At 43.0% G+C, this 25,560-nt stretch overlaps 1 protein-coding gene across 3 annotated transcripts in view; it reads right to left on the bottom strand.

Annotated features, from left to right (window-relative positions):
• PPP4R1 (protein phosphatase 4 regulatory subunit 1) overlaps nt 1–25,560 on the bottom strand; it is a 61,274-nt gene that overhangs the window by 14,422 nt on the left and 21,292 nt on the right. For all 3 annotated transcript variants that reach the window (XM_068563191.1, XM_068563192.1, XM_068563193.1), the window contains 11 exons: nt 24,045–24,187; nt 23,451–23,597; nt 20,781–20,888; nt 20,587–20,652; nt 19,523–19,681; nt 19,048–19,175; nt 11,263–11,774; nt 6,288–6,442; nt 4,843–4,938; nt 2,796–2,981; nt 1,065–1,226 (listed from right to left, as the gene is read on the bottom strand). In XM_068563191.1, coding sequence (XP_068419292.1) covers nt 1,065–1,226; nt 2,796–2,981; nt 4,843–4,938; nt 6,288–6,442; nt 11,263–11,774; nt 19,048–19,175; nt 19,523–19,681; nt 20,587–20,652; nt 20,781–20,888; nt 23,451–23,597; nt 24,045–24,187 — 1,862 coding nt within the window. The remainder of the gene's footprint in view (nt 1–1,064; nt 1,227–2,795; nt 2,982–4,842; nt 4,939–6,287; nt 6,443–11,262; nt 11,775–19,047; nt 19,176–19,522; nt 19,682–20,586; nt 20,653–20,780; nt 20,889–23,450; nt 23,598–24,044; nt 24,188–25,560) is intronic.

The raw sequence follows: 25,560 nt of genomic DNA, 5'->3' as shown, positions 1-25,560 counted from the left end.
CTTCCAAAAAGGCAGAGAAAGAGAAGGGAAAGGTTATCTTTACAGGAGATAGTAACTAGTAAACACAGAAGGAATTAAAAAGAACAGAAAATTAGTATTTTACAACTCACACAGTAACAAGTGATTCAGGCAAGAACCGGGTACAGATGCAGAAATGCAAAAGCACTAGGTGAAGGACTCAGGCAAAGAGCTGTTCAGAGTTTGAAAGAATAGCCCACCGAGGAGTCAATAACCTCGATGGAAAAGTGAGCTGACCCACGGCCAAGGGACCGGACTCAGCATCACCAGGGACCCAAGAGCCAACATTGTGTTATCCCTGATGCAACCCATTCAGAAAAACACCCAGGGACCTAGGTAGAGAGGTAATACTCCTGGCAGACAACACCTGTTTAACCTGAATCTAACTGTGTGACAGCGCTCAGGCAATTTCAAATTGGGGGGCATTTTGCAAAACCACTGGCTTGGCCCCTTCAAAAAGGTCCATGACATTTACAGGTGAAAAGTCAGGGAAACTGTCCTAGATTTAAGAGGACTAAAGAGATGTGATATTTAAATTCTATGTGCAATTCCCCACTGGATTCTGAGTCGAGGGGACATTATCGGGACAATTAGAGCAATTTCAATTATGATACTTCTGCACCTCAAACTTTACGACTACAATAGTTCTCCGGGATTAAACAATTTGTAAAGTCAGCGCTGCTCCTGTCAGATACCAGAGATCCACATCAGAGGGGTGAGGACACACCACAGAAGGCTTAATGTCCATGGAATTTCCTACATGTTAGTTCAGTAATTATGAGAAAAAAGGTACAAATGTTTGTAACCATGATCTAATGTCATTTAAAAATGAAATTTAGCGTGATTTTTAAATTAAACACTGAAGTGACACTAGCAAAATTGATCAGAATGGGACTATTTTTTAACCACAATGGTACCATCAAACTCATGGCTACATTTGTTGCATAGAACATACAGAAACCTATCTTGATGGCAGCATAAAGTCAAAACTTTAACTCTACAGTAGAATTTTAGTGTGTTTTTATACAAAAGAACTTAACAATTACCTTCAGAAAATCATGCAAGTGTTTAAGGACACCTATCCTGACTTCATCGAGGTCTTTTAAAAATCCATTAAAAATTGGAACCAGATCTGCAGCTGTCAACTGATCTCCAAGGATGACTGCAAGTTCGTGGATGGAGAAGGCTAAGGTCCTTCGAACTTTCCACTGCAGAAATAAAGACAACTGCGTGAGTAAGCTGATCACAAAGTCTTGGTACTTTAACTTTTGCACAATGCATGAAGGTTAATTTATTATATCTGAATGTTATTAATCTCAAGTTAAATCAGAATAAAATAGTAATAATAGATACCAAGTTTTAAATGCCTACTTTCTATCAAAAACTGGCAGAAAAATGCAAAATCCCTGCATAGTATATATTATCCCCCTTTCACTTAGGAAGGAAAAAAATGCTTGGAGATCACTGGTGGTGAAGCCTGTGTAGCTCTCGGAGCACTGGATGCCCAATTTCCTGGCGTCCCACACGGATTGAAGGCTGGCTGGTGTGCCTCTCCCTGCACTGTGCCCCTCCCGACTCTGCACAGACTACCCTGGATTAAAAACAACCACAAAACTCGTTTTAAAGAACTGGCAATTAAAGAGATACAAGATTGGGAAAATCTCCTGCGGGCAGCCCTGGAAAAGAACACTGGAACAGAAATGCGCTCCATTTACAGGAAACTTTAGGTCAAAAACATCTTTTTCTTCATGTGACCTTAATTTAAAAATTTTTACTTTGTTATTTAGTTTAAAACTTTACCTGCTGGGAAGCTGTTTAGAACAAAGGCTTTATCCCCACCCCCAAACACAAGAACCTGTTCTTGAGATAAAATGCTGTACCCATGTTCAATGTATCAAATGGAAGAAGGCAGGATGTTCGGATAAGCCCTGCCCATCCAGAGCCGTCCCCCTCACCAGCAGCCCCGAGAGTCCACAGAATAAAGGTGGAAAGCCACTCATACAGAGGGTGAAACACTCGCTGGTCATCGGCCATGTGTCCCATGCCCAGTTCCACCCCTGAGGGCTGAGCAGGGATCAGCTTCCCCAGAGGTCGGAGGAGGGACTTAAACTATGTTCCCAAGGGGACGCTCGACTTCCAAGTTGCCGAGCCAACTGAGATACCGAGGGATAACCATTCACAACTCAGTATAAATTAGTCTCAGCAGGTGCCTTCAAATAACTGAGAGAGGAAGGTCGCTGAAGGAAGAGGGACTTGGGTGTATGGAAGCCAGACCCAAGGGCAGGGGGATGAAGTCGGCAAAGCCTGGGAAAACAGCCACAAAAAGCCACAAACGACCGGGGGTCAATGTTTCCCATTTCTTGTTTCTCAAATGGGTGGTGGTGGTGAGCACACGTGTGCACAAACAGGCACGCACACACCCATCAACCTTCTCCCACCCACACTGTGCTGCCCGCCGGGCCCAGACCTCGGCAGCGCCAACACAACTGCAGTTCTGCGAAGGTTGAAAAATATCAGGGAGGAAGCATTTATCACACTGTTTCTGGGGTAAAATGAAACCCTATATTCTCAAGAATCAATCTGCACATGAACTTTAGACAACAGCACCTTTGAGTTAGGAACCTCAGCAGGTCAAACGGGAAGCTAATTCTAGCACTTCAGACAAAAAGGAAGGCAGGCTGCTCAGGTGGAGGGAGGAGCCTGGACCCACGGGGGAGTGCTCTGGTGTCACCGGCAAGCTCTCTGCACGCGAGGGAACGTGGACAGGGCCCCCGCACCTGCATGTCGGAGGCCAGCGTCTCGTAGGTCTCGCGCAGGCAGTGCCAGTTCTGCCGGCCCAGCGTCAGTGCCACGCCCGGCAGGCTGTAGGCGCAGTGCTTGGCGATCTCGGTGTCCACTGTCTGCGCCCGGGAGGGGTCGGTCATGGAGAGATACTGATCCAGCAGGGCCTGGGGCACAACGTCCTAACCAAGAGAGAGTGCAGACTTTGTAAATTAGGCACACTTGCACCTCATATAGTAGTGAAAAACCAATCTCCAAGTTTCAGGTTTCCAATAACTGAAAAGAGATAAGAAAACACGCCAAGGGAGATACACGTATAAATGAATAAAAGCAGCTTCAAGGAGGAAAACAACAAACAAGATCTTAAAACAGAAAACAGCTTAGAGGATGATGAGAGCTGCTTACTAAATTTAAGAGATACATTAAAAATAAGCTCAGCACCTTTCAGTGTTGGCAGAGATTGCAGAGTCTGGGGTAACCTACTGAATGAGGCTAAGCTAGCGGATGAGGCTAAGCAGGCCCTCTTCTGCATTGTCACCAACAAGGATCTTAAAACGACAACAACAACCGCCTTTAGATGGAAATTTAGCAATTATCTATAGAAACTTAAAGTGTACATACCTCTAACCACTTGTATAAATGCGAGGACAAGAAGAACATATCTACGATCTTGCTTATGTATGTGAAATATAGCTTTGGAAGGAGCTACAAAATAAAGGTAAAACTGGCTGCTTTGGGGGAAAAGCAAAATGGGTGCTGGAGGAGAAAAGCTGAGAAGGAAGCTGAATTCTGAACTTTGTAAACGTATTATCTATTTTATAAAAATAAATTAAAATGGAAATTCATTAAAGGAATGAGACAATCTGTATGCACTGGCTTGAAAAAGCATGTTTTAAAACACTGTGGGGCTTCCCTGGTGGCGCAGTGGTTGGGAGTCTGCCTGCCGGTGCGGGAGACGCGGGTTCGAGCCCTGGTCTGGGAGGATCCCACATGCCGCGGAGCGACTGGGCCCGTGAGCCACGACAGCTGAGCCTGCGCTCCGCGGCGGGAGAGGCCGGGATAGTGAGAGGCCCGCGCACCGTGATGGGGAGTGGCCCCCGCTTGCCACAACTGGGGAGGGCCCTCGCGCGGAAGCGAAGACCCAACACAGCAAAAAAAAATAAAAAAATAAAAAAAAAATAAATTAAAAAAAGGGGGGAGGTTTACAGGGCTAAGGAAAAAAACAAAAAACAAAAACAAAAAAAAGAACACTATGAACACCAACTCCATTTTTAAGAAATAGAACAAACAGAAATAAAGGACTCACTCCCTTTGATCTAGGCAATCTACTTATAATAATGCACAGACAGTCCCAGAAGCAAAGCACAGGCATGATCACAATGAACATGGCTTTACTTGTAATATCACAGCACACCTGCACCTGAACGCCCATCCCAGCCCTGCTCACGCGGGGCCACGTGGGTGCTGTGCTGGGGGTGGGGGGGCGGGGTGGGGGGGAGTCTGTGCTCCTGTGCAAAGAGCTCCAAGACACGACTCTTTAAAAAAGAAAAAAGAAAGGCAGGCATCACCACATTCCAACGACCCCACATGTAAATAAAGCCTCTGATTCGAGTCACCCTGCCAGCCGACAGCACTTTACAGCGGCTCTGGGCCGTACTTCCACGTTCTCCTCTCTGAAGTCAAGCTCTACCTTACAATCCTTGGCAACTCAGGCATGAAGACCCAGGCGTGACGGCCTGGCTCTATCTGTCTTTGAAAGACAAAGGTGCACGCCGACGCGCTGGCGCGCATCCGCCTAGGCGCGCTGAGGAAATACAAGAGGACCCATGGTCGCGGTCACCCTGGAGGGGAAGGGGTCACGGGTGTGAAAAGAGAAAGATTTCTGCTTATATTTTACTCGACTGCTTGAATTTTCTTATCAGAAGTATGCTATATTAGCCCTCATTTTCAAAACACTATCAGAAGGGCCAAATTTGGTGAGAAATGGGTTTAAAAGTGGACTTAACAACACCCACACAAAGTAAAGAGTTTTTGGTCACCTACCTGCACTTTAGCTCTCCTTTCCTCATCGGGGCTAAAACCACCACTGGTGCCCGAGTCTGAATCATCATGAATATAGCGAAGGGCGGACTCCATATTCTGTCGGGAGAGAACAGTCACTTAAAGAACTGTCCTGTCTGTGAGTTCCCTTCATTTAAACTATCTTACTAAGTTACTCACCTTTCAAGGCCACCAAAAGATAAGAATACGTACAAATTCTTCATGCTTTTAAACGTTTATAAACAGACCTAAGACCTCATAAGAATTCCCCTGCCTTAAATCAAACTTTGAGAATAGGTTGCTAAATGTATGAAAACAAATTCCAGGACAAATGTAATTAAAAAGTAAATTTAGAAGTAATTTTGAAAAGGTCCCAATATCTAAAATTAGCTATCAATAAAACAGTATTTAGAGGGTGCTTCAGGCAACTGTTGTATGGTATGTCATACACAGTTTTTCTTCTACTATTTTCTATTCCTGGCTATTTCTAATTTCACAAATATATTGGGCTGGCCAAAAAGTTCATTCGGGTTTGTCATGCGATGTTACAGGAAAACCTGAACCAACTTTCTGGCCGACCCAATACTTTTTTAACAGCCCCCGCCAACCCCAAAATGAAAACAAAACACCTTCTAAAACTCAGATAAAGTACTGAAATCCCCGATGATGTTAAGTGGTCAGGGTTTCATTCTGAAGCCCTGGTTTTACGCAAGATTTCTAAGTATACCGGTGTCATCCAACAGAAAACAAGCCAGGAATCCACCGGGGCCCTGGGACCCCCGTGCCCCCATGCGTATGAGGCCCCCCTCCCTGAGCTCAGCGTCCAGGCCGCTCTGCCCCGAGACCACCTGCCTCTGGCCACCAGCATATGTTCCTTCTCCCGCCGACACACACAAGGGATGAGAACTACGGACACCGCGTGGTGCTGGCTTGGTGGGGGGTCGGGGGGTTCGGGGAGGATGGTGCAGGACACAGGCAGGCGGGCTGGTCACAGTACCCACCCGCACACTCCAGGGTCCAGATAATCCCGCAACGCGGCCTCAAGTCCCGATCTTCCGCTCAGAATACTGCGCTGCTCGCTGCAGTGAAATGGTCCCATCAGAAACAAAGCACCCCTCCAAAAAGAAAAGGGAAGAGTTAATTACTCTTGATAAAGGGCTTTGTCTCCAGTAAGATTATTTCACTGCAGTGAGCCACACCCACACTGAAGCTGCGGAGTGGTCATGTAGACAGTCCTGGGGCTGACTATTAACTCCAAGCTCTGGACATGACACTCATGTCACAGAGACAGGACGTGGTGACGATGACTTTTACTTTATGCAGAAGGGAGACGGAGAAAACCAGCGACAGACAGGACATGGTAACTGGGCCGTGACAAGCACCACGGCTGCCCCGCGAACGGCTCCGGGTCCACCCGGCTCACTGTGCACGCCCTGCGGAGCCCTCACCTCGACGGCCTCGCTCGTCAAAGGCCCGGAGGTGCCGTGGTCAAGTCTGCAGCCAGGGAGCTCATCCTGCGGGGCCCTCCGGGTGGCCTCGCTGACCTCGTCGCAGGCGTCCAGGCTGGAGGCGCGCAGGGCGGCGGCCAGCACGTCCACCTGCGCTGTGGGCGGAACGACAGGCCTGTGAGCGCGGGGCCGCGGGTGCCCGGGCTCTCCCTGAGCAGGGTTATGGGATCAATGAGACGCAGTGCTTTTGGGACACTGCCATCGAAAAGCTGGAAAAAACCTCTACTTTGGTCAATCATTAGTTCTCCGAGGGAAAAAGTAGAAAACTAATATGCTTTCATGAGATTAAAAATGTTTACCCACTACTGTACATTATTCTGCGTTAGTATGAAAAGAGAGATGCTATCTAGTCAAATTCAGGGTCAGTGAACTATGTTTCGGGAACGCATGAGCAGGACTGGCGAGGCTTACTTACTAAGCTATCTTAGCAGGAGAGCAGTCACACAGACCCTGCCAACATAAAACAATGGGAATTACAAAGATTTCTGTGGCAGTTACATTTAAACATCTCATATCTCATTCCGGTTTATTTTACTTTTCTCTAATTCTTCTTGAAAGTGAAATTAGTGACTTGTCCCAAACACAGGGATCCCGAACAAGCACTGTCTCGCTTGCAGGAAACCAAAATGACAGATAAGCAAGCAGCAGCCCTGAAGTCTGGCAAATGGCACCGTCTACGTTTTGAGTTACATCTTCTTTATAAAAGTCATTCAAAGTGAAGATAAAGCATTCTTCCTTCCCCCCGAAATAAATGAGGAATTTAGCAAAAAGAAATTGTTTAGCATTACTTCAAGTAACAATCCACCTGGATGCTCAAAATATAGGAATTTATAAAGTTTACCTGCAGATTTATTTAGTACAAAGATTAGAAAGTGTGTTCCCACTCTATTTAAAGATTATTAAAAAGCAATCAGCATTTTATTAAGATCACCTATTACTATGCTATAGCATTTATAAAATTCTAGTTAAGTATACAAGGTACCCAGCAAGAGAGACACAAGAAACATACAGGATGATGACCTAACTGAATAGATTAAATTGAAGGTGTCTAATCATGAAAAGTTACTCACGGAAAGCATCCTCATTCTTTTGGGAATTTCAGCTGCAATTTGTACTAATCCTTTACTCACTTCAGCTCCCCTTTTAGAATCCTCCAAGTTTCCACAGTGAAATCACAACAGAACGAAAGGAGGCCAACGGGCCGGAACATGCTTTCTGCCCCCGCAGATGCAGGCGGGGGGTGTGAGGGTGGGCTCCCTCATGCATGGTGACCCGTTCCTGGGAAGCCTTTCACGGAACACGCCTCGCACAGGCCACCAGCCCGAGCAAACGACAGCCTACTCCTCGTCTATGTTACTCTCTACCTTTAGGTTTGTACGTTCGCAAAAGTTTCAGTGAGTTACACTGAGGTTACCTCCTTCAAAAGACTGGTACAAAGGTCACGAGGACGACCTCATGCCGACTCACGGGGAGCCCGCGGCCCCGGAGAACCCAGGCTTGCCTGAGACTCAGCGGATGGCTCACCACGGCCAGCGGAAGGAAACTGAAGCACAGGCCTTCGCCACGTCTGCGTTTTCCTCACCATGCGGGCGGAAACCCCAGGATCAGAGCCCACGCGGCCCCTGGTGACTCGTGCTCAGAATCGGGGACAGCCTGGAACCTGGAATTTCCTGCCCCCCCTGAAGCGCTGGTCTGGCTGAGCTCACCCTTTCCATCTCTGACTCTCGCACACCGTCCTGGAGGTTAGTCACAAGTTCCTAACAATTTCTTGCTTACAATCAATAAACAATATGATTTTTCGGACCACAACTGCCCAGTGGACCCAGTTATTCCACCGGCCCTAACGAAACTGGCGAGAGCTCTGCACTTGCTGGCCTGGCCAGCTCCCCTCTGCAGTCTGTGAACTGGCCACGGCCAATCAAACCGGCACCGGTCACTATTCAGCCGTGGCTCAATCCTGAATCAGCCTGGTGATGCCACACGCCAGGGAGTTTGGAAAAGGGGCTCTCTTACACCTTCTTCCCATTTTACTACCTCCCTTTCTGTCCTTCCACGTAAGATCTACTTCTGTTCCACAGCTGAGAAAGGGCTTTCTTTTTCTGACAGGAACATCTCATTCTAGTTCCCGGAAACACTTAAGTTTTTTGATTAGAGACCCACAAAGAAAAAAAAAAATAATCTATCAATGCTTCAAAGAAGGTAAGAGTTAAACTGGTAAGACTGTGAAGCAAAGGCTGCCTCAGAGGAAAAAAATCCCAACTCTTGCTCTTGTTCCCCATGACATTCCCACCAAACAGCATGGAAAAGAACAAGGGACCCAGTGGCTCATGAAAGCAGAAACTCGACTCTGAGGGTCCACCTCGCCCTGACGTTCCCCCGGCCCCACTCAAGAATACACACATGCGACAGAACTAGTTGAGTCCCTGGCCAGAACTTAGTTTCCAATTGGGGTTAATTCTGCCTTTCAAAAAGGTAGACCTTCTCTGACAGACTGCCCACAACCGCAGATTAGAAAAGAAAAAGCACCCACAGTTAAGGTACACCCTTTAAAAACCCAAAACACCTTCTAATAGTATGAAAAGTCAGAAATAGTTACTACAATTAACACGGGTTCAATATGCCCTCAGATGCTCAGGAATTCTGCAGCCGAAGCCCTCCCGCCCCCAACCCTGCCCACCGATGTTTTGCTGCAGAACATCTGACACACGAAGTGTGTCACCCTCTGTGCTCTCTGAGGCTGGGATTTCTGTCTGGTCTGCTGCTGGTATATATTCACTGCCTGGAAGAGTAGCTGGCACATAATAGGTGCTCGATAAGTGATGCTGGATGAATCAGTCAATCAATGAATATGTTAAGAATGTATCAACATTATGGACAGAAAGAACAACATGACAAATTTAAATTGTAACAGGTGTAGGAGCTGAATTAGAAAGAGAACTGATTAAATCATAATATAGTATTACTACTAAAATCTCAATTGCAGCCTGTAAATTTTAAGTTAAACAGTGTTAGTCACCTTCTGAAACACAAAGTCATATCCTGACACTCATATGTGTCCATGTAGGGTTTTTAAAAAAGCAAACTATACATATTACTTTTAGCTTATTTGTTAAAAAAAAAAAAGAATTTAAAGTAGCTTATTCAGTATTTCCGTTAATATTTAGTAGGTGTCCACCACGTGTCAGAGAACTGACTAGCAGGTGTGTACAGGGAGAGCTCCCAGAACGGGCCAAAGGCCAGTTAGGAATCTTTTTTCCATAAAGGTAAGGAGCGTACAAAAAACAAAACACGAGAGTTACTGAAGTTTGATCAACTGAATAAAACTTAAGTTGACAAATGATAATAAAATTTATTTCAACAAAAAGCAGAAACCTGTAAAGACAACATTTATCAAGAGCTGACCACCCCAAGATGTGCACATCTGAGGTGTAATTCTGTCTCCATCCTCCTCATCTGGGGTGGAAGGGAGGGGGCAAAGGCAAGATTCTGATGAAGATTTTAATTTGTCAAACAAAACCAAACCTCAGTATTTGCTACGTCACCAGGTTGTCATAAAATGCAGAATTCTGGGCTCAAGGGGGTAAAAATCAAGGGCAGGAGCCACAATTGAGGAACTCGTGAGAGCAGTAAAGCTGTGAGGTTTTCAGGGAAAATAATCCACCACGAGGGATAGAAAATAGGACATTCTATGGAAAACACTCACAAGGAGGAGGAATGAACTACTGGTCCACGAAGAGCGAGGATAAATTGCAGACACAGACTCAGAGGCTCACGGCGCCCGATACTATTCACAGCATTCTGGAAAAGGCGACTGTCTGCCAGTTAAATTAAAGTAACTTTCAACCATCAAGGATATGAATTTGCCTTTAATCAAACAAATCATTTAGTTTTTCTCCAAGTATAAAATTACCATAGGAAATCTTTAAAAATCATGATACGTTAAAGCCAAATAAAGATAACTGCTAATATCACCTCCACGGATGAAATTTTCCAAGTTTAAACACAACAAGGTTTTGTGTGTTTTAGAAGGACACTGAAGGTTTCGCTTTGTCTGCTTTAAAAATAGGTGTTTTGCTAACAGTGAGCAAACTGACAGTTTAGAAATTTTAGCTTCTAGAATGAACAAGGAAAAAAAAAACCCACAAAGTGATAAAGGATCTGAAGACTTGCAGTTTGGGGATTTTTCAAAATTGTTTTTTGTTTTATGGTAACATTTCAGATGTCACTGGTTAGCGTCATCAGTAGGAGCTCTGATGTCACTGGCATCAGGTTCCTGGCCCCAGACCGTAAACCACCCCCTGGCCCCAGCAGGCAGAGTGGGGTGGCCTGGGACCTCATTCCCACACTCCTATTCCACTGAGTGAGAGCAACTTGTTATTTTTACACACAACAACCTTCAAGGCTGCCGTTCACAATGGCAGAATCTAGGTGACACACGTGTAACCCAATGGAACAAGGTCCAAACTGAGAAACAAAGACACCAGCAGGACCCTCGCAAACGCCCACAGCTCTTAAAACACCACGTTCCATAGGAAGATACGTATCTTTGTCCACTGCTAACAGACTACAGCCTTTCCGTAAAACACAGCACTGCATCTGCTGTTTATAAAAAGGTTAATGAGATCCAGAGCAGAAGAGTTAAGGCAGGACTCTAGGGTTAAAATTGTAAAAACAGTGAGTGAGTGTGAACAAGTCAGAGAGCGATTTGTGAACCAACACATCTGTACCTGCTACACTGAGGAACACAGTGACGGGCTCAGCTGGAATTTATTTCCTGAAATTCAGACTAATCACATTTATCCAGACAAGAATACATGATGACAATGGTCAAAATAGATTTTTAAAAGGCAATTTTTCTGGGGAAAAAATTCAGAAAATAACATTTTTTATCAGAATAAAGAACTGACTCCCATACCTTTCACGTCGGGATCGTCAATGTGTGGCTCCAGGTTTTCTATCATCTCTTCCAGTTCCTTTCTGGTGGCCATGGTGATGTTTGCAGAAGCCGGGGAGGTGGCTTCAGGCATTCCCTCCAACCCCTCGGGGCCGAGTTTGTTCCCAGAGCCCTGCTCCAGCTCCACATCTAGATCTATTTCGGGAAGAGGAGTCCTCCAGAAGTGGAAGGAGTTGTACAACTCCTGATCTAGGGGAGCTGAGTCCTGCGCACTGGAGCCCACCTCCAACCGAGAGGCAGACCTGCAGGTGCCGGGCTTTTTATCATCCTCATTACTAGCTGCCTCCTGATGAGGCTCTGAGGACAAAGGACAAGGTAACGAGCTGTCCCCTGGAGGCTTCCTAGGGCTTTCAGCACCGATGTCCGGGTCCGGCGCACCTTCCAGTTTGACACTGGAATTACTAACAGTGGGGTCTGCAGGAACATCCTCTGGCCTGATCTGTGCATCCTCTGGGACTTCTTCATCTCTGGTCCTTTTATTGTTTTATTTGGGAGAAAGAAAGTGAAAGTATAAAAATAATTACTGAAAAAAAAAAAACAATGAAAGATACTACATAAAGCATTTAGACAAGTATTAAAAATTACAAATTATCCATACAAATTCAGTAGTTTATGTATATTACTGATAATGCTTCTTTTTCCATCAGTTGTTCTGTGCTCAGAGATGTAAACATCTGTTAAGTCTAGATGTTAAAGTATTACGTAATAGTTGGAGGAGATAACATTTAAGAACCCCGGGATTCTATAATACCATGCTAATTTCAATAATAAACAAACTAAAAAGAAATAGTAGGAAGATAAATTCTCACAATGCATTTTAAGCTAAATACATCATAAAAATTATCTGATTTTTAGGATTATAGTATTGCCACTGTGCTCCAATGACATATGGAAAAGCTGAGAATTAAAACCTCCTTGCTTACACAGAAAAGAAAAAAAAAACCCTCTACACAGCATTAGAAAAGATCCTTATTTACTATCTCGCAAAATATATTAAAGTCCACTTAAGTGTAAATAAAGTTATTTTTATTCCTTCCACACTTTCAGCTCTACTCCCAAAAGTTTTTCCCCCTGCAGCCATGACTTAATTGACAGAGAGGTGGTACAAGCCCTGGGGCCACAGCCCACGGGTCACCGCCATCCACCACCTACGCTGAGGCTCTACGGCAAGTTTTAAAGTTCACCCTCAGAGTTTATCTGACTCAATTACCCTTAACAAACGGGTGCTGAGTACCTACTAGGAGCCAGGGAGCGACACCGGTGGTGAGGGTTCCTACGTGAATGAGAGGCAGCTGCTGCTCCTGAGATTAGCATCAGAGGCAAACGCTTCTGGGGGCGGGGGCAGAGGCGCCAGCTGCAACGAAAGGCTTTCCAGGGAATGACAGGAGCCGTGGGTGGAGCAACCAACACGTGCTTACGAGGCTAAGGGAAAACCGCACTCAGACAGCATATGCAAAGGCAGGAGTGACAGGAGAGGTGCCACACCTTCAGAAAACGGGATGAGTTTACGATGGCTCAGAGAGGGAACCGATGGAAAAGTCGGCAGAGCCACTGCACCTCCGGAACGTACCCTAGGGTACAGGAGACAAGGCAGGGGTGAAGAGAGTTACATTTTGAGATGCGTTCTTTCAGAAAGGCCACCCAGAAGCAGGACAAGAGGTGCGCCCGGCGGCAGGGAGTGCAGCGGAGCAGGTGAGGAGAGGCAGGGATGCCCTTCTGAACAGGGTGGCGTGTCGGGGCTACAGAAGATGGAAACACACTCAAATGATGCCAACGCCAACACGACTGCTCACTTCCCGCTCGCGGGGCGTGAGAAGCAAAGGGAGGAACCTGTGAAGATTTCCAGATTTCTGGCCTGAGCGACTGAACGGGTGCTGGTGGCACCGACTGCAAGTGAAAAACACCAGGGCAGTTTGAGGAGGGGGTTTCAGTCTGGATGGGCTGAGTCGGGATCTACATAGAATTCCAGGTGGTGACGTCGTCGGGAAACTGGTCAGAGCCCAGACAGACTGGAGGGTGCCCCAGAAGGACTGGCCTGCGTATGTGTCACGACAGTCGTGCAGAGTGACAAAGAGCACGGCATTCCTCCTGTCCAAGAGGATGCTTCCGACGAGCATTCTTCAGGCTCAGAGACAAAGGCCAGAAGAGACGAAGAACTGAAGACACAGGAGACTGATGGAATCACTGATAAAGCAACGTCTTTCTGAGAAGGAAGACTAGGGGCTCGAGAACACAGGTGGACAGATTAAACAGGTGAAGAGACAGCTCTTTCTAAGAAACATGAAAGGGGAGTGAGGATGGATATGTAGGTAAATTTGTCAGGTGAGGGTGGGGTGCTCCCTTGAAACATGGGCCCTTAAATATACGCAGTGAAAGACATTAAACAGGAGGCTCACCCGGCCTGTGCCCTGGAAGGTGACGTCACCACCGACGTGACACCCCAGTTACAGAGCCACCGTATGTGCTCTCGGGAGATCCCCAACTTCCTGGATCGCACTTTATCTCACAGTAATGTTCACACTGTTTTCAGAAACGAATTTTTTTAAAAACACATGATTATTTAAAAAATATTTTTTTTAGATACAGATAAAAATATTTAATACCTCATCTGAAAACATACCACACAGTGACAGCATTTAAAATTCTGTTGTTTCTCCACCATTCTTATGCTCATAAAATACATAACATGCACACATAAACTGCGAGAACGCGAGTCTCACCAGCACTGGCGCTGCAGATCCCACGTTTACTCCTTAGTCATAACATGAGGGGCTGGCCTCGATGTCTGCAGCATCCCTTCCCTCTCCAAGGAAGCAAGTGCTCTTATGCAAGATAAGTGTCTTCTATATGTGTATGAATTACATGGTATTTTCCAATCATGCCTTTATTAAAGATATTTTTTCTTTTGTTTTAAAAAACGAGTGGGATAGGGCTTCCCTGGTGGCGCAGTGGTTGAGAGTCTGCCTGCCAATGCGGGGGACACGGGTTCGAGCCCTGGTCTGGGAAGATCCCACATGCCACGGAGCAGCTGGGCCCGTGAGCCACAATTACTGAGCCTGCGCGTCTGGAGCCTGTGCTCCGCAACAAGAGAGGCCGCGATAGTGAGAGGCCCACGCACCGTGATAAAGAGTGGCCCCCGCTTGCCACAACTAGAGAAAGCCCTCGCACAGCAACGAAGACCCAACACAGCCATAAATAAATAAATAAATAAAATTAAAAAAAAAAAAAAAAAAACAACGAGTGGGATAATGGGTAAAATTTGAATAAAATCTCTAGATGACAGTATTGTATCTATGTTAATTTCGGTAATTAGAGTGTGGTTATGTATTAGTATCTGTGTTTTGAGGAGTGAAATATTTAAGAAAGGTAAAAAGAATATCATGTCTAAAACTTACCTCAAAGAATTCAGAAAAAAAAGAATAATAAAACAAGTATGGTAAAATGTTAACATTTGGAGAATCTGGAAGAAGTGTTTATGGTATTCTTTGGCTATTTTTACAGTTTTTCTGGTATCATGCAAACTGAATTTTAAAAATTATAGTAGGGACTTCCCTGGTGGCACAGTGGTTAAGAATCCGCCTGCCAGTGCAGGGGACACGGGTTCGAGCCCTGGTCCGGGAAGATCCCACATGCCGTGGAGCAACTAAGCCCGTACGCCACAACTACTGAGCCTGCGCTCTCGAGCCCGCGAGCCACAACCACTGAAGCCCGCGCGCCTAGAGCCCGTGCTCCGCATCAAGAGAAGCCACCGCAATGGGAAGCCCGCGCACCGCAACAAAGAGTAGCCCTGGCTCCCCCCAACTAGAGAAAGCCCGCGCGCAGCAACGAAGACCCAACGCAGCCATAAATAAATAAATAAATAAATAAATAAATAAATAAATAAATAAATTTTTTAAAATAAAAAAAAAATAAAAATTATAGTAACAGGACATTGTTTGGTGGTGGTGGGGAGCAAATGGCTGAAACTTAAGACTTCACTTGTTATCTGATGAATTTAAGAAACTTCCACTTAAAACTCACAAAAAGAAACCAATTAAAAGGCCATTTAGGGCTTCCCTGGTGGCGCAGTGGTTGAGAATCCGCCTGCCAATGCAGGGGACACGGGTTCGAGCCCTGGTCCGGGAGGATCCCACATGCCGCGGAGCGGCTGGGCCCGTGAGCCACAACTACTGAGCCCGCGCGGCTGGAGCCTGTGCCCCGCAACAAGAGAGGCCGCGACGGTGAGAGGCCCGCGCACCGCGATGAAGAGTGGCCCCCGCTCGCCGCGACTGGAGAAAGCCCTCGCGCAGAAACGAAGACCCAACGCAGCCATAAATAAATAAAAAAAAAAAAAAAAGGCCATTTAGTATGGAAAACTATTCCAAGGGCCTGAAGTTCCTGGATCACTATCTCATCTTAGCATTAAAATTAAATTTTAATATTCTCAGCAGGAAAAACAAAGAATCACTGGCCAAGTCATTCTATCTGCCTTATGAAAAATTACTAGTTTGTCCCACCTTCAAACTCCTCGTATGTTTTTAAAGAGACAAAAACATTTTCCCTCATATGAAATTCTGGGAAGTATTAAATTCTGTACGAATAAACCGTCTGCTTCAAAATAAACCGTCAAAAATATAAATTCTCCAAATACGTTTTTTTCCTGGAGCTGGGTAACAGTCAGTGCACAATCAATCAAGCTGCTAAATGCCAGAATTCTGACATTCCTAACGGTCAGTCTGGCAAACGCTATCATACAAGCAAACGCTATTTTGAGGAGAACTGAGGAGACTGAGGGCTCGCATAAGGAGCGGAGTAGCCCAGCTCCTCACAGGTGTAGGGAACAAGTGCAGCAGAGGGTCAGCCAGAAACGCATCTCCAAGAGAACCTACGTCTCCTCGGTGCCTGCGTAAGCTGAGAGTTAGTATCTTCAGAGACCTGGTGACTCAAGACTGGGGCCTAGGAAAGTGCCCTGGGAACATCTGGTCCCAGAACACTGCATCCTGAGATGAGAGCAGACACAGCCTTCATGTGCTGTGACTTCATAATGGAGTCTCAACATCAGTGAAATACTTCCAGATTTGTACCAGTAACAATTTTACTCACACGTAGTTAGCTTTAAGCTAAACTGAGAAAAACTAGCAAAAGCAGTTCAGTTACTTAAGGCTTTTGAGATAAAATCTATTATTTCCTAACAATAACTCATTCGACATTTATCATGTGCCGAGCATGTGCCAGGCCTGGTGAAGATGTCAGAATACACAAAGATAAAAACCAGGCTGCTACGCGGGGGGACCGGCAGTCCACTGGATGAATGTGTGCAAAATACACGACCAAGAGATATGACTAAAATTAGTGCTCGTGCACCAGTGCTATGAACAGCCAGGATGCAAAAGCTCTGAATTTCCTCCAAGATTCTTGGAGGTAGTCTGTCCAGACATTCTCTCTGTTAAATGAGGTGTGGATGAAACAGGATGGCGTCCCAGACACAAAGAGGGAGAACCCAAAGAAGGCAGTGTATTCGGAGAGCGGTGTAATAGCTGGTTTAACTAAACAGAAAAGAGGTTGCTCATTTCACATAACTTGTAAGTGCAAATCTGAATGCTTAACTCTGCTTCTGGAGGCACAGCTTTTATTAACACCTTCAAAGAAGTAGGAACAACCTGATCAAGGGTGAGTGAGAGATAAACCTGGTATTTTATAAAGTCAGAGGTTTATAATCAATAAATGCTTCAAAGAGTATTAAGTGATATTAAATGTTTCCAGGAGCAGATGAAACACTACAAAAGAAATAAACAGTAGCGGAAATATACTGCCAAAAACTTGCTTATTTTGTGAGATATTCGTTTGAGAAATCTGAATTCTAGGAAACTGAGGGGACCTCGAGAACGGGAACCAAGTCCTGTACATCTGTCTACAGTCGCTGTAGGTGCTCAATTAATTTTTGCATAATCAACCAGTCAACCTTAAATAACAAAACTGGATTTAAGACAGCTCAAAACAAAAGCCAGTGCAGTATTTAAGAGAGGGCAAATCAGCTAATGGCTCTGAGATAATAATACCTAGGACTACACAACAGCTTTTACAATATTTAACAGAACTCCTTTCTCAGCCAGCAACTGTCTCCTCCCTCCCTTACATCATTAACACAATTCAGTAAAGCCTAATAGTATAGTGAAAATCCAATGCTACAAAGAGTATTGACTTGACACTAAGACAGACCTCATTACAATGGAAGAGGAGTTAAGGTTTGTAGCTAAAAGATAACTAACTGCCTTTAAATAGCTCTTCCAATAATGTCCTATACCGGCAGTTAGCAAAACTACCGGCCATGGTAGCCACGCCAACTGTCTCTGTCAATAAAGTTTTACTGGAACACAGCTGAGCCCATGCATCATGGACAGTCTACGGCTGCTCCCACACTGCAGGAGTTCTGACGGAGATCGAATATATTTACTGTGTGGTCTTTTACAGGAAGTTTGCTGACCCCATCCTAATAATTCTCTGTAAATTTATATTTTCACTTCCTAGACTCTCTCCAGATACAAAAATAAAAGCTATGCAATAGTCTTTGTACAATTAGTACCATTAGTGAAAAGGTCGCTGACTTTAAAACTGAAGAGCAGGTAACACCCCTCCCCCACACCTCATCACTCTGTCACACTCCCTGCAGCAGCTGTTTTCAAAAGAACTGACAGACTTCCCTTGCTAGGAAGACAGGTTTAGAATGATTTTTCTTCCTTTACAAAAAACAGTGCCTCAGGTTTGTTTGGCTACTCAGCAGGACAGTAGGAGAATGGGCAAAAAGGTAAAACAAGGCAGCAGAGAAGAAAGGAAGAATTGCCAAATCAAAACACCAAGAAAGCAAATATCACAGTATCAAGACCTACAGAAGAAAATGTCCATTAGCATCATGACAAGGGAGGACAAGGCACTCTGGTAACTCAGGCATTACAGGCAGGGCTGCTACAGAAACAGGCACTAACTGAGCTCAAGTGCACACCTGTCAAAGTCTGTGTGTATTTCCCATGCACTAACTTAGGTCTGAAGCATTTTTCCCCTAAGGATATACTAAAATAAATTTTAAAAACTAAAACTCAATTAAAATTTTTTAATGCAAAAAAAATTAAAAATAAAAATCAGAGATGTCCTCTTTAAGCTTTATTTGAAAATCTGGTTGCCTTATTAAATGCTCTTAAAAGTTGATATTCTAGTTAGTAAGTGCACTAATTTGGTGTTAATCATTAAAATACTTTCCCCCTCAATTGAGAGATTACAATCATTATTCTGTAGACAGAGAATCCAAGATCCACAATAAAATTAACTGACTAAAAAGGAAAATAATAGTAAGAAACTGACTATATAGTAACGCATATTCCTAAATTAGGTTTTACTCCTTATAAAACCAAACCCTTTAAATTGTATAACCATTACTTTGTATATCCTAAATGTTAACAGATGGTTTACTAGGTAAATTATTTATTAAATAAACTTATACAAAAATTATTATCAAATCTATCACTACAGCTTTCTATATGCCTAGCACCAAGCTAACTGTGTTACGTGTACCTTCATCTTCTCATTTAAATATGTAATTAACCAGAGATGTTTAACAAATGTATTTAAGATAAAACTCTATTAAAATATTTACCTATTTTTGTAATCAAGAGAAATAGTAAACTCTCCAAAAAGAACATTATAAAAATAGTGAGAATGAAAAAAATGCTCACAAGCAGTAAAACTGGAAAGCAAAGTTTAAAAAAATCATACCTATTTTTGTCTTCTACTGATGTATCTTCTGAACTTTTGTTTTCTTCTTTAAAATACTGGCCTGAGCTAGATGGATTAGCAAAAGTAGATATGAAAGGTCCCAGAGACTGAAAAGCTGCTTGCCGAACCTAAGAAGAATAAAAGGACAGGAATAAAACGTAAATCCTTCTTCAGCTAGGATTTACAGTTCCCCATCAATTATTTTCTCCTTTTTACTTTTAAATTTTTTATCTTGGCTTGAATATTTAAACCATGAGAATGTGAATATGAGACCCTATAAAACATGTGCATGGAACAGAAATTTCATCCAGTTAAAAAAAAAAAAAAAGTTAATATAGCAGTCTATTGTCTACTCCTAAAAGTATTAGCAATAATATACCTTAAATGGCAAATTTTTTCTTAAATTATGAAATCAAAATCACGTCTTCTGTAAAATGCATTCTTTTACAAAAATGATAATTAAACAAAACCTTACCCAACGTGAAGGATCACTGATCAAATTAATAAATAGTGCTGATAATTTAGTCCGTCGAATTTCTTGACATGTTGCACAAGAAACCGCCATGAAGCACTCAGCACAGGCCTTGCGGACTCCCCACACGTTATCGGAACAAAGCTGGAAAAACCTGGGCAGCTGTGCGAGGAGGATGGTGTTTCGTTAGGCAGACACACAGCAGGCTTCAGGAGTTACTTTTATCTCATTTTCTGCTTTCACAGCATTTAAAACATTAGATCTTCTTAATGAAATTTAGAAGACCCATTTAATATTAATACTTAGCAGTTTTAAATAAATCACACCCAATTCATTCCACTACTGACTATGGAAAATCAAAAACGCTCCCAACACGTACAGCTTAAATGTTATCCAAGAGCTTGTACTTAAAGTTAATTATTCTGCATAACAGATGGTTTCAGAAACTCTTCAAGTACATTAACTTGTACATTAAGCATTTTTATCCCAGGAACTAGCCATTTAAAAATCACCTGCTGTAAATTTAATTTGTCACTAAAATACTTGAGGGTTGCAATAAAATTAAAGATTCATTTGAATAAATAAGAATTGATTTTATAGAAATGGGAGTTAAAAAGGGATCAATGGTTCGTAACACATCTGCATTTTTAACAAACTGTCCTTAACAAAACACAATTCAAGTGCCCAGATTACAGAAATTTAAACTCTTAAAGTTATATTATCTTTCTGGTTTACATCCATGGAATTGTATTAGGTTGGTCAAAAAGTTCATTCAGGTTTTTCTGTAATATTACAGAAAACCCGAACGAACTTTTTTGGCCAAGCCAATATTAATACACTTTGGGGGTAGGTAACTGTATGTATTTCAAACTTTACGTGCTACTTTGTCATGCACTGCTTTCTCCTTAGTTGTTTTTTTTTTTTTTTTTTTTTTGCCGCACTGCTCAGCATGCGGAACTTCCCTGACCAAGGATCAAACCCGCGCCCCCGGCAATGGAAGCGTGGAGTCTTAACCACTGGACCACCAGGCGAGTCCAGTCTCCTCAGTTAATTTCTGCAATACTTACCAACATTTCCTCAGTAGCTTGCTGGCCAACTACGCTGCAAATATCTCCAAAATTGGCAGCACAGACCTGACAACAAAAGCATCACTGACATTTCAAAATATTACAGCGTTCTTTAAAAATAATCTTTTAAATTTCACAGATCAATATGGTAACCACTAGAACCATGTATTCTTAAACAACAACAACAAAAATACCTTTCGAACATGAAACATTCTGCAATCACAGCACATCTCACAAAACCTAGGGAGGATAAGACGCTCTGTGATGTCCTTCCCAACCATGGGAGCCATTTTGCACATTATCTAAAATAAATAAGAACAAAACCACGCTGAATATATCTTCAAACTAAGACTCTTCCAGTTTGCTAATTTATTAAAAATATATAATTTAAGTAAGTATAAAATGATGACATCATTATACTGCATACATCACAAAAAATTCACCTTATTTATCCAAGTTGAAGACAGAAAAACAGATGTTAACTACTACCATTAAAATCAACCGATAATTATTAAAGGTACAATAAACCCTGAGAAAATCCTAAAAATTGCATTTTTACCTATAGTTTCAATCTTATTAATCATTTTGCCTAATAAATTTAAAATTTAAAAAAAACAACCTACATTTTCCCGATAAGAGAATAAATGGTGAGTTTGCAGAAGATTATCCACAAGAAGGATCTGGATTTAGTGTATCTGCATTGCTAAGAAAGGACTATACAGAGGCAGTCCTCATCTTGCAAAGTACCGTTTTCTCAGAAACTCACGCATGTGGGGACCACATCCTTACTCTGCAAAGCCTGGGTTCCAAGGGAGACAAGGACACAGATCTGATATGCACACGATTCAGATAACACAGTTTTGGGCAAAGTGAGGATGAACCGTTTGAAAACCAGCCCAATGCATTTAAATATCTGCACCCGTGCAGTTAGAATATAAAGAAATCTGACTGTCGTCATTTATCTATTACATCTACTCCTGGCCCATGCAAATATGACAAGAAGCAAAGGCATCTGGTTGGAAAGAAAAGAAAACTCTATTCATAAATGCATGACTGTCTACAGACTAAATCCCAAGGAATCTACAAAGAAGCCATTGGAACAAATAAGTGAGTTGAGGAAGTTTGCAGGACATATGACAGAATAAAAAAAACAAATGTACTTCTATAAATTAGCAACGAACTGAAAATGTTTAAAAACAGTATCATTCACAACAGTGTTAAAAAACATGAAATCTAACAAAACACACACATGCTCTGTCTACTGAAAACAACCAAACACTGATGAGATGAAGGAAAGACCTACATAAATGGAGATCTGCCCATGCATTGTTAGGCTGGCACCATCCCTATCAGAGCCCTGGCCTCCTCAGAGTGGCAGGTGACACTGACATCCCCCAATCCCCAAAGCAGTGTTGTTTCTTGACTCCAGACTGCTTCTAGGCATCTCCAAGCCCGAGTTAATGATCCAAAGATACACAGTATCACTGATCTAGCACAATTAAATTTCTTAGAATGAATTATTCCCAAAACAGACAACTGGGAAGCGAGGGAATGCCAAACATAGCAAAGTTAACACAAACCAATTGTGAGAGAATCACAGGTTTCACACTAGCGCTGGATACAGCCTTTTATTATAATTATAATGTTTTACTATTCTTAAAACCCGTCAAAAATTATAATAGAGCAAGTTAAACTCTGCTCAATATAAACCAACATTTCTGCCAAAACTGATTTCCTTTTTATTGAGAAGCTTGTGAAATTAAAAAAAAAAAAAATCAAGTTTTGGAACTTGACAGAGGTAGTGCTTTATACAACATTATGAATGTACTAAATGCTACTTAATTGTAAACTTTAAAATGGTTAATTTTATATTATGTGAATTTCACTTCAATAAAAATGGTATTACTGAAAAATATCTAAATTTATTAACTGATACCTGAGTATCTAAAAATAAAATAATGGAATTTCCAATGAAAGGAACTAGAGAGAAAATCTAATTCATCCTATGAATGATCCAGAAGCACTATAAAATTATTTTTAGTGTAATTTTTTTCATATCAACAAAAATGCAATTATATTAGGATTAAATAGCAAACTCTCACTATCCAAACAGATTTGAATAAATTTTCAGATGGATTTATCACTCTTCTATTCTATTATAAGAATTCTTACTTTCTGAACTGAGGAACCATAGATGTGAATTATAACAGATATTACTATATGTAATTCATACCCTATTTATGATGGCTCTCAAATAATCAAAATATTTGCCAACCATGTCCAAAAAAACCAGAGAACTCACTATAATACTTGACTTTATTATGTGCATAATGACTCAATCTGTGTATTTTCCTAATAATCATAATTTCTATCATATATTCCTTCCTGCGAAGACCATACTGTCAAGTACGGTAGCCAAGCAGCGTCCCTCTTTTTCCTGCTGTGCCTACACGGGGCCTAGAAAAGTGCTCGACAGCAATTCAAGGAGCTCAAATGTTTCTTCAATCTATACAGGGTTTTTAAAATTCCACTGGTTATTTTTGCCATCTTATTTTTCCATTTTGATCATGAATTTACAGCTAATTTATTATTTTCTTGCTGTGTATCTTGCTTTCTCAGAGCTCATTGACAGAGCCATCGAATTCCCAAGTGCTTCTGCACAGCATGGGGCCCCCAGAAAAGACACCTTTTCCCTTGGAAGCCTATGTCCCTTTCTAGCCCAGCATTACATTTCAAATGTAATGATCTGTGGGTACTCTGAGAGCCAGTATGTGTCAACCCTACAACATGTAACGCAGCGTCATATTTAACAAGCGCCTCCTATCGGTCAAGCCAGTGACTAATTCTTGCTGAGCTCTACGTACAGCCACGGCTTCTGTCTTCACGTCGTCATTGCTGTCGGGGGCGGTCAGCTCTACGAGGACGGGGCACACTTTGGTCTCCACATCAAACCGCTCAATTAACTCCTGCTCCAGCAGGGCCAGCAAGGCCGCCTGACTCGTTTTCCTGACCTAGGAAAAAACAGACACGTAAACCAAGTACACACACAGTGTAACAAAACTTAACACTTGAATTTCACAAATCTGAGGACTCCTCACCCAACCAGAAGGGGTTCACAACTGGCAAAACCTTGCCAATAAAAATCTATGGTTATTCTGCAAAGACAGAACCTGGTAGGCTGTGCTGTAACAGATGAAGTGGAACAGAAAAGCCATTCTTGGAAAAGAGGTCTCCAAGCGCCAACCTTTTTGAGGGCCGCCTGGGAGGGCAGCGGGTGAGCAGCAGCCACTGGGCGCTGTCTATTGCTGTGACCTCCCAGACTCTCCACAGCCTCATTTTGAAAAACAAAATAACAAAGTCAAAGAGGAAGGAACATCCCAATGAGACCACCCAGTAGGCCGCCAGAAGTGCCCCAGACTACACCCATTTCTGTAAGAACGTGGGCAGGGCCCTCCTACCTGGTTATTCTGATCTGCGAGATATCTAACCACAATGGGTAGCAAGTACTTGGAAAAAGCGTACGGGATGGCAGGCCGGTTTTCTTGACAAAACAAGGCGATGTGAGGCACCTGCTCCATCAGCTCTGCTCTCACAGTTGGTTCTATGGAAATAACAGAAAGGTGAGCTGACGCATCCTCCCCAGAACCAGATCCTTGCCGGGCGGGGGAGTCCTCAGGAAAGCTCTGGACTCTTCACCTCGCATCACATCGTGAGTGCTTAGAAAATGCTCTGCAGCCTGCGATCCTTTTCACAGTCATGGCGAGGTCGACCCCATCCCAGCTTCTGTCCTCAGAGCCTGCTCGGAGCCTGCAATACTTCCTGTGAGGACCGGACCTGTTCACCTGAATTCACATCGACTATAACACGGCATCATCTTCAAACTCTGCTAGTTCAGAACCTCCAGGACAAGCTGTAAGGACTGGGTCCTAATCTAAATGCAGCCAGCCAGTGGAGGGTTTACAGTTAGACTTAACTAAGATGATAAAGGGTCAGTGAATGCTAAAGGAAACCAACAGATTTAAAAAAACAAAAAAAAAATCTGAAAAGACCCAAGTACATACGGCAAATTTAAATGTGACAGATATGGCATTTCAAAAAGATCAACTGTTCCATAGGTAATGGTAGGAAAGTTAGCAGGCTATGTGAGAAAAAAAGATAAGATTCCTATACTGCTCTCTATACATAAATTCTAGGTGAATCAAAGTTCCAAATGTTGTTTCCTTTTTTAAAGATCAAAAGCACTAAAAGACAGGACTTCCCTGGTGGCGCAGTAGTTAAGAATCCGCCTGCCAATGCAGGGGACACGGGTTCGAGCCCTGGTCCGGGAAGATCCCACATGTCGCGGAACAACTAAGCCCGTGTGCCACAACTACTGAGCCTGCGTGCCACAACTAGTGAAGCCCGCGTGCCTAGAGCCCGTGCTCCACAACAAGGGAAGCCACCACAATGAGAAGCCCGAGCACCGCAACGAAGAGTAGCCCCTGCTCACCACAACTAGAGAAAGTCCGTGCGCAGCAATGAAGACCTAACTCAGCCAAAAATTAAAAAAAAATTTTTTTTAAATGGCAAAGGATATGAATACTTAGTTCATTTAAAAAAAATGCTCATCTTTAAAAAAAAAAAGCACTAAAAGACAACATTTTAAAAAATGTTTAGGGAATTCCCTGACAGTCTAGTGGTTGGGGCTCCGTGCTTCCACTGCAGGGGGCCACGGGTTCGATCCCTGGTTGGAGAACTAAGATCCTGCAAGCTGTGGGGTGTGGCCAAAAAAAGAAAAAAGTTGAATCTTGAGATGGGAAGCCCTTTCAAGGCAAACAAAACCCCAAAATTAATTAAGACCAGCTAATTTCACTTTATAAAGACTTCATTATAGACAACAGATGTAGCTAACAGGAGTTCTGTATTTTGAACCACTTACAAAACATATACTCAAACAAAAGTAAACTTAAAAAATGAAAAAAAAGGAGTTTGGGG

The sequence above is a fragment of the Eschrichtius robustus genome, chromosome 14, assembly GCF_028021215.1.
Source record: "Eschrichtius robustus isolate mEscRob2 chromosome 14, mEscRob2.pri, whole genome shotgun sequence".
Lineage (NCBI taxonomy): Eukaryota > Metazoa > Chordata > Mammalia > Artiodactyla > Eschrichtiidae > Eschrichtius > Eschrichtius robustus.
Note: the sequence above shows the minus strand (reverse complement) of the source record. Positions and strands in the feature narration are given on the sequence as shown.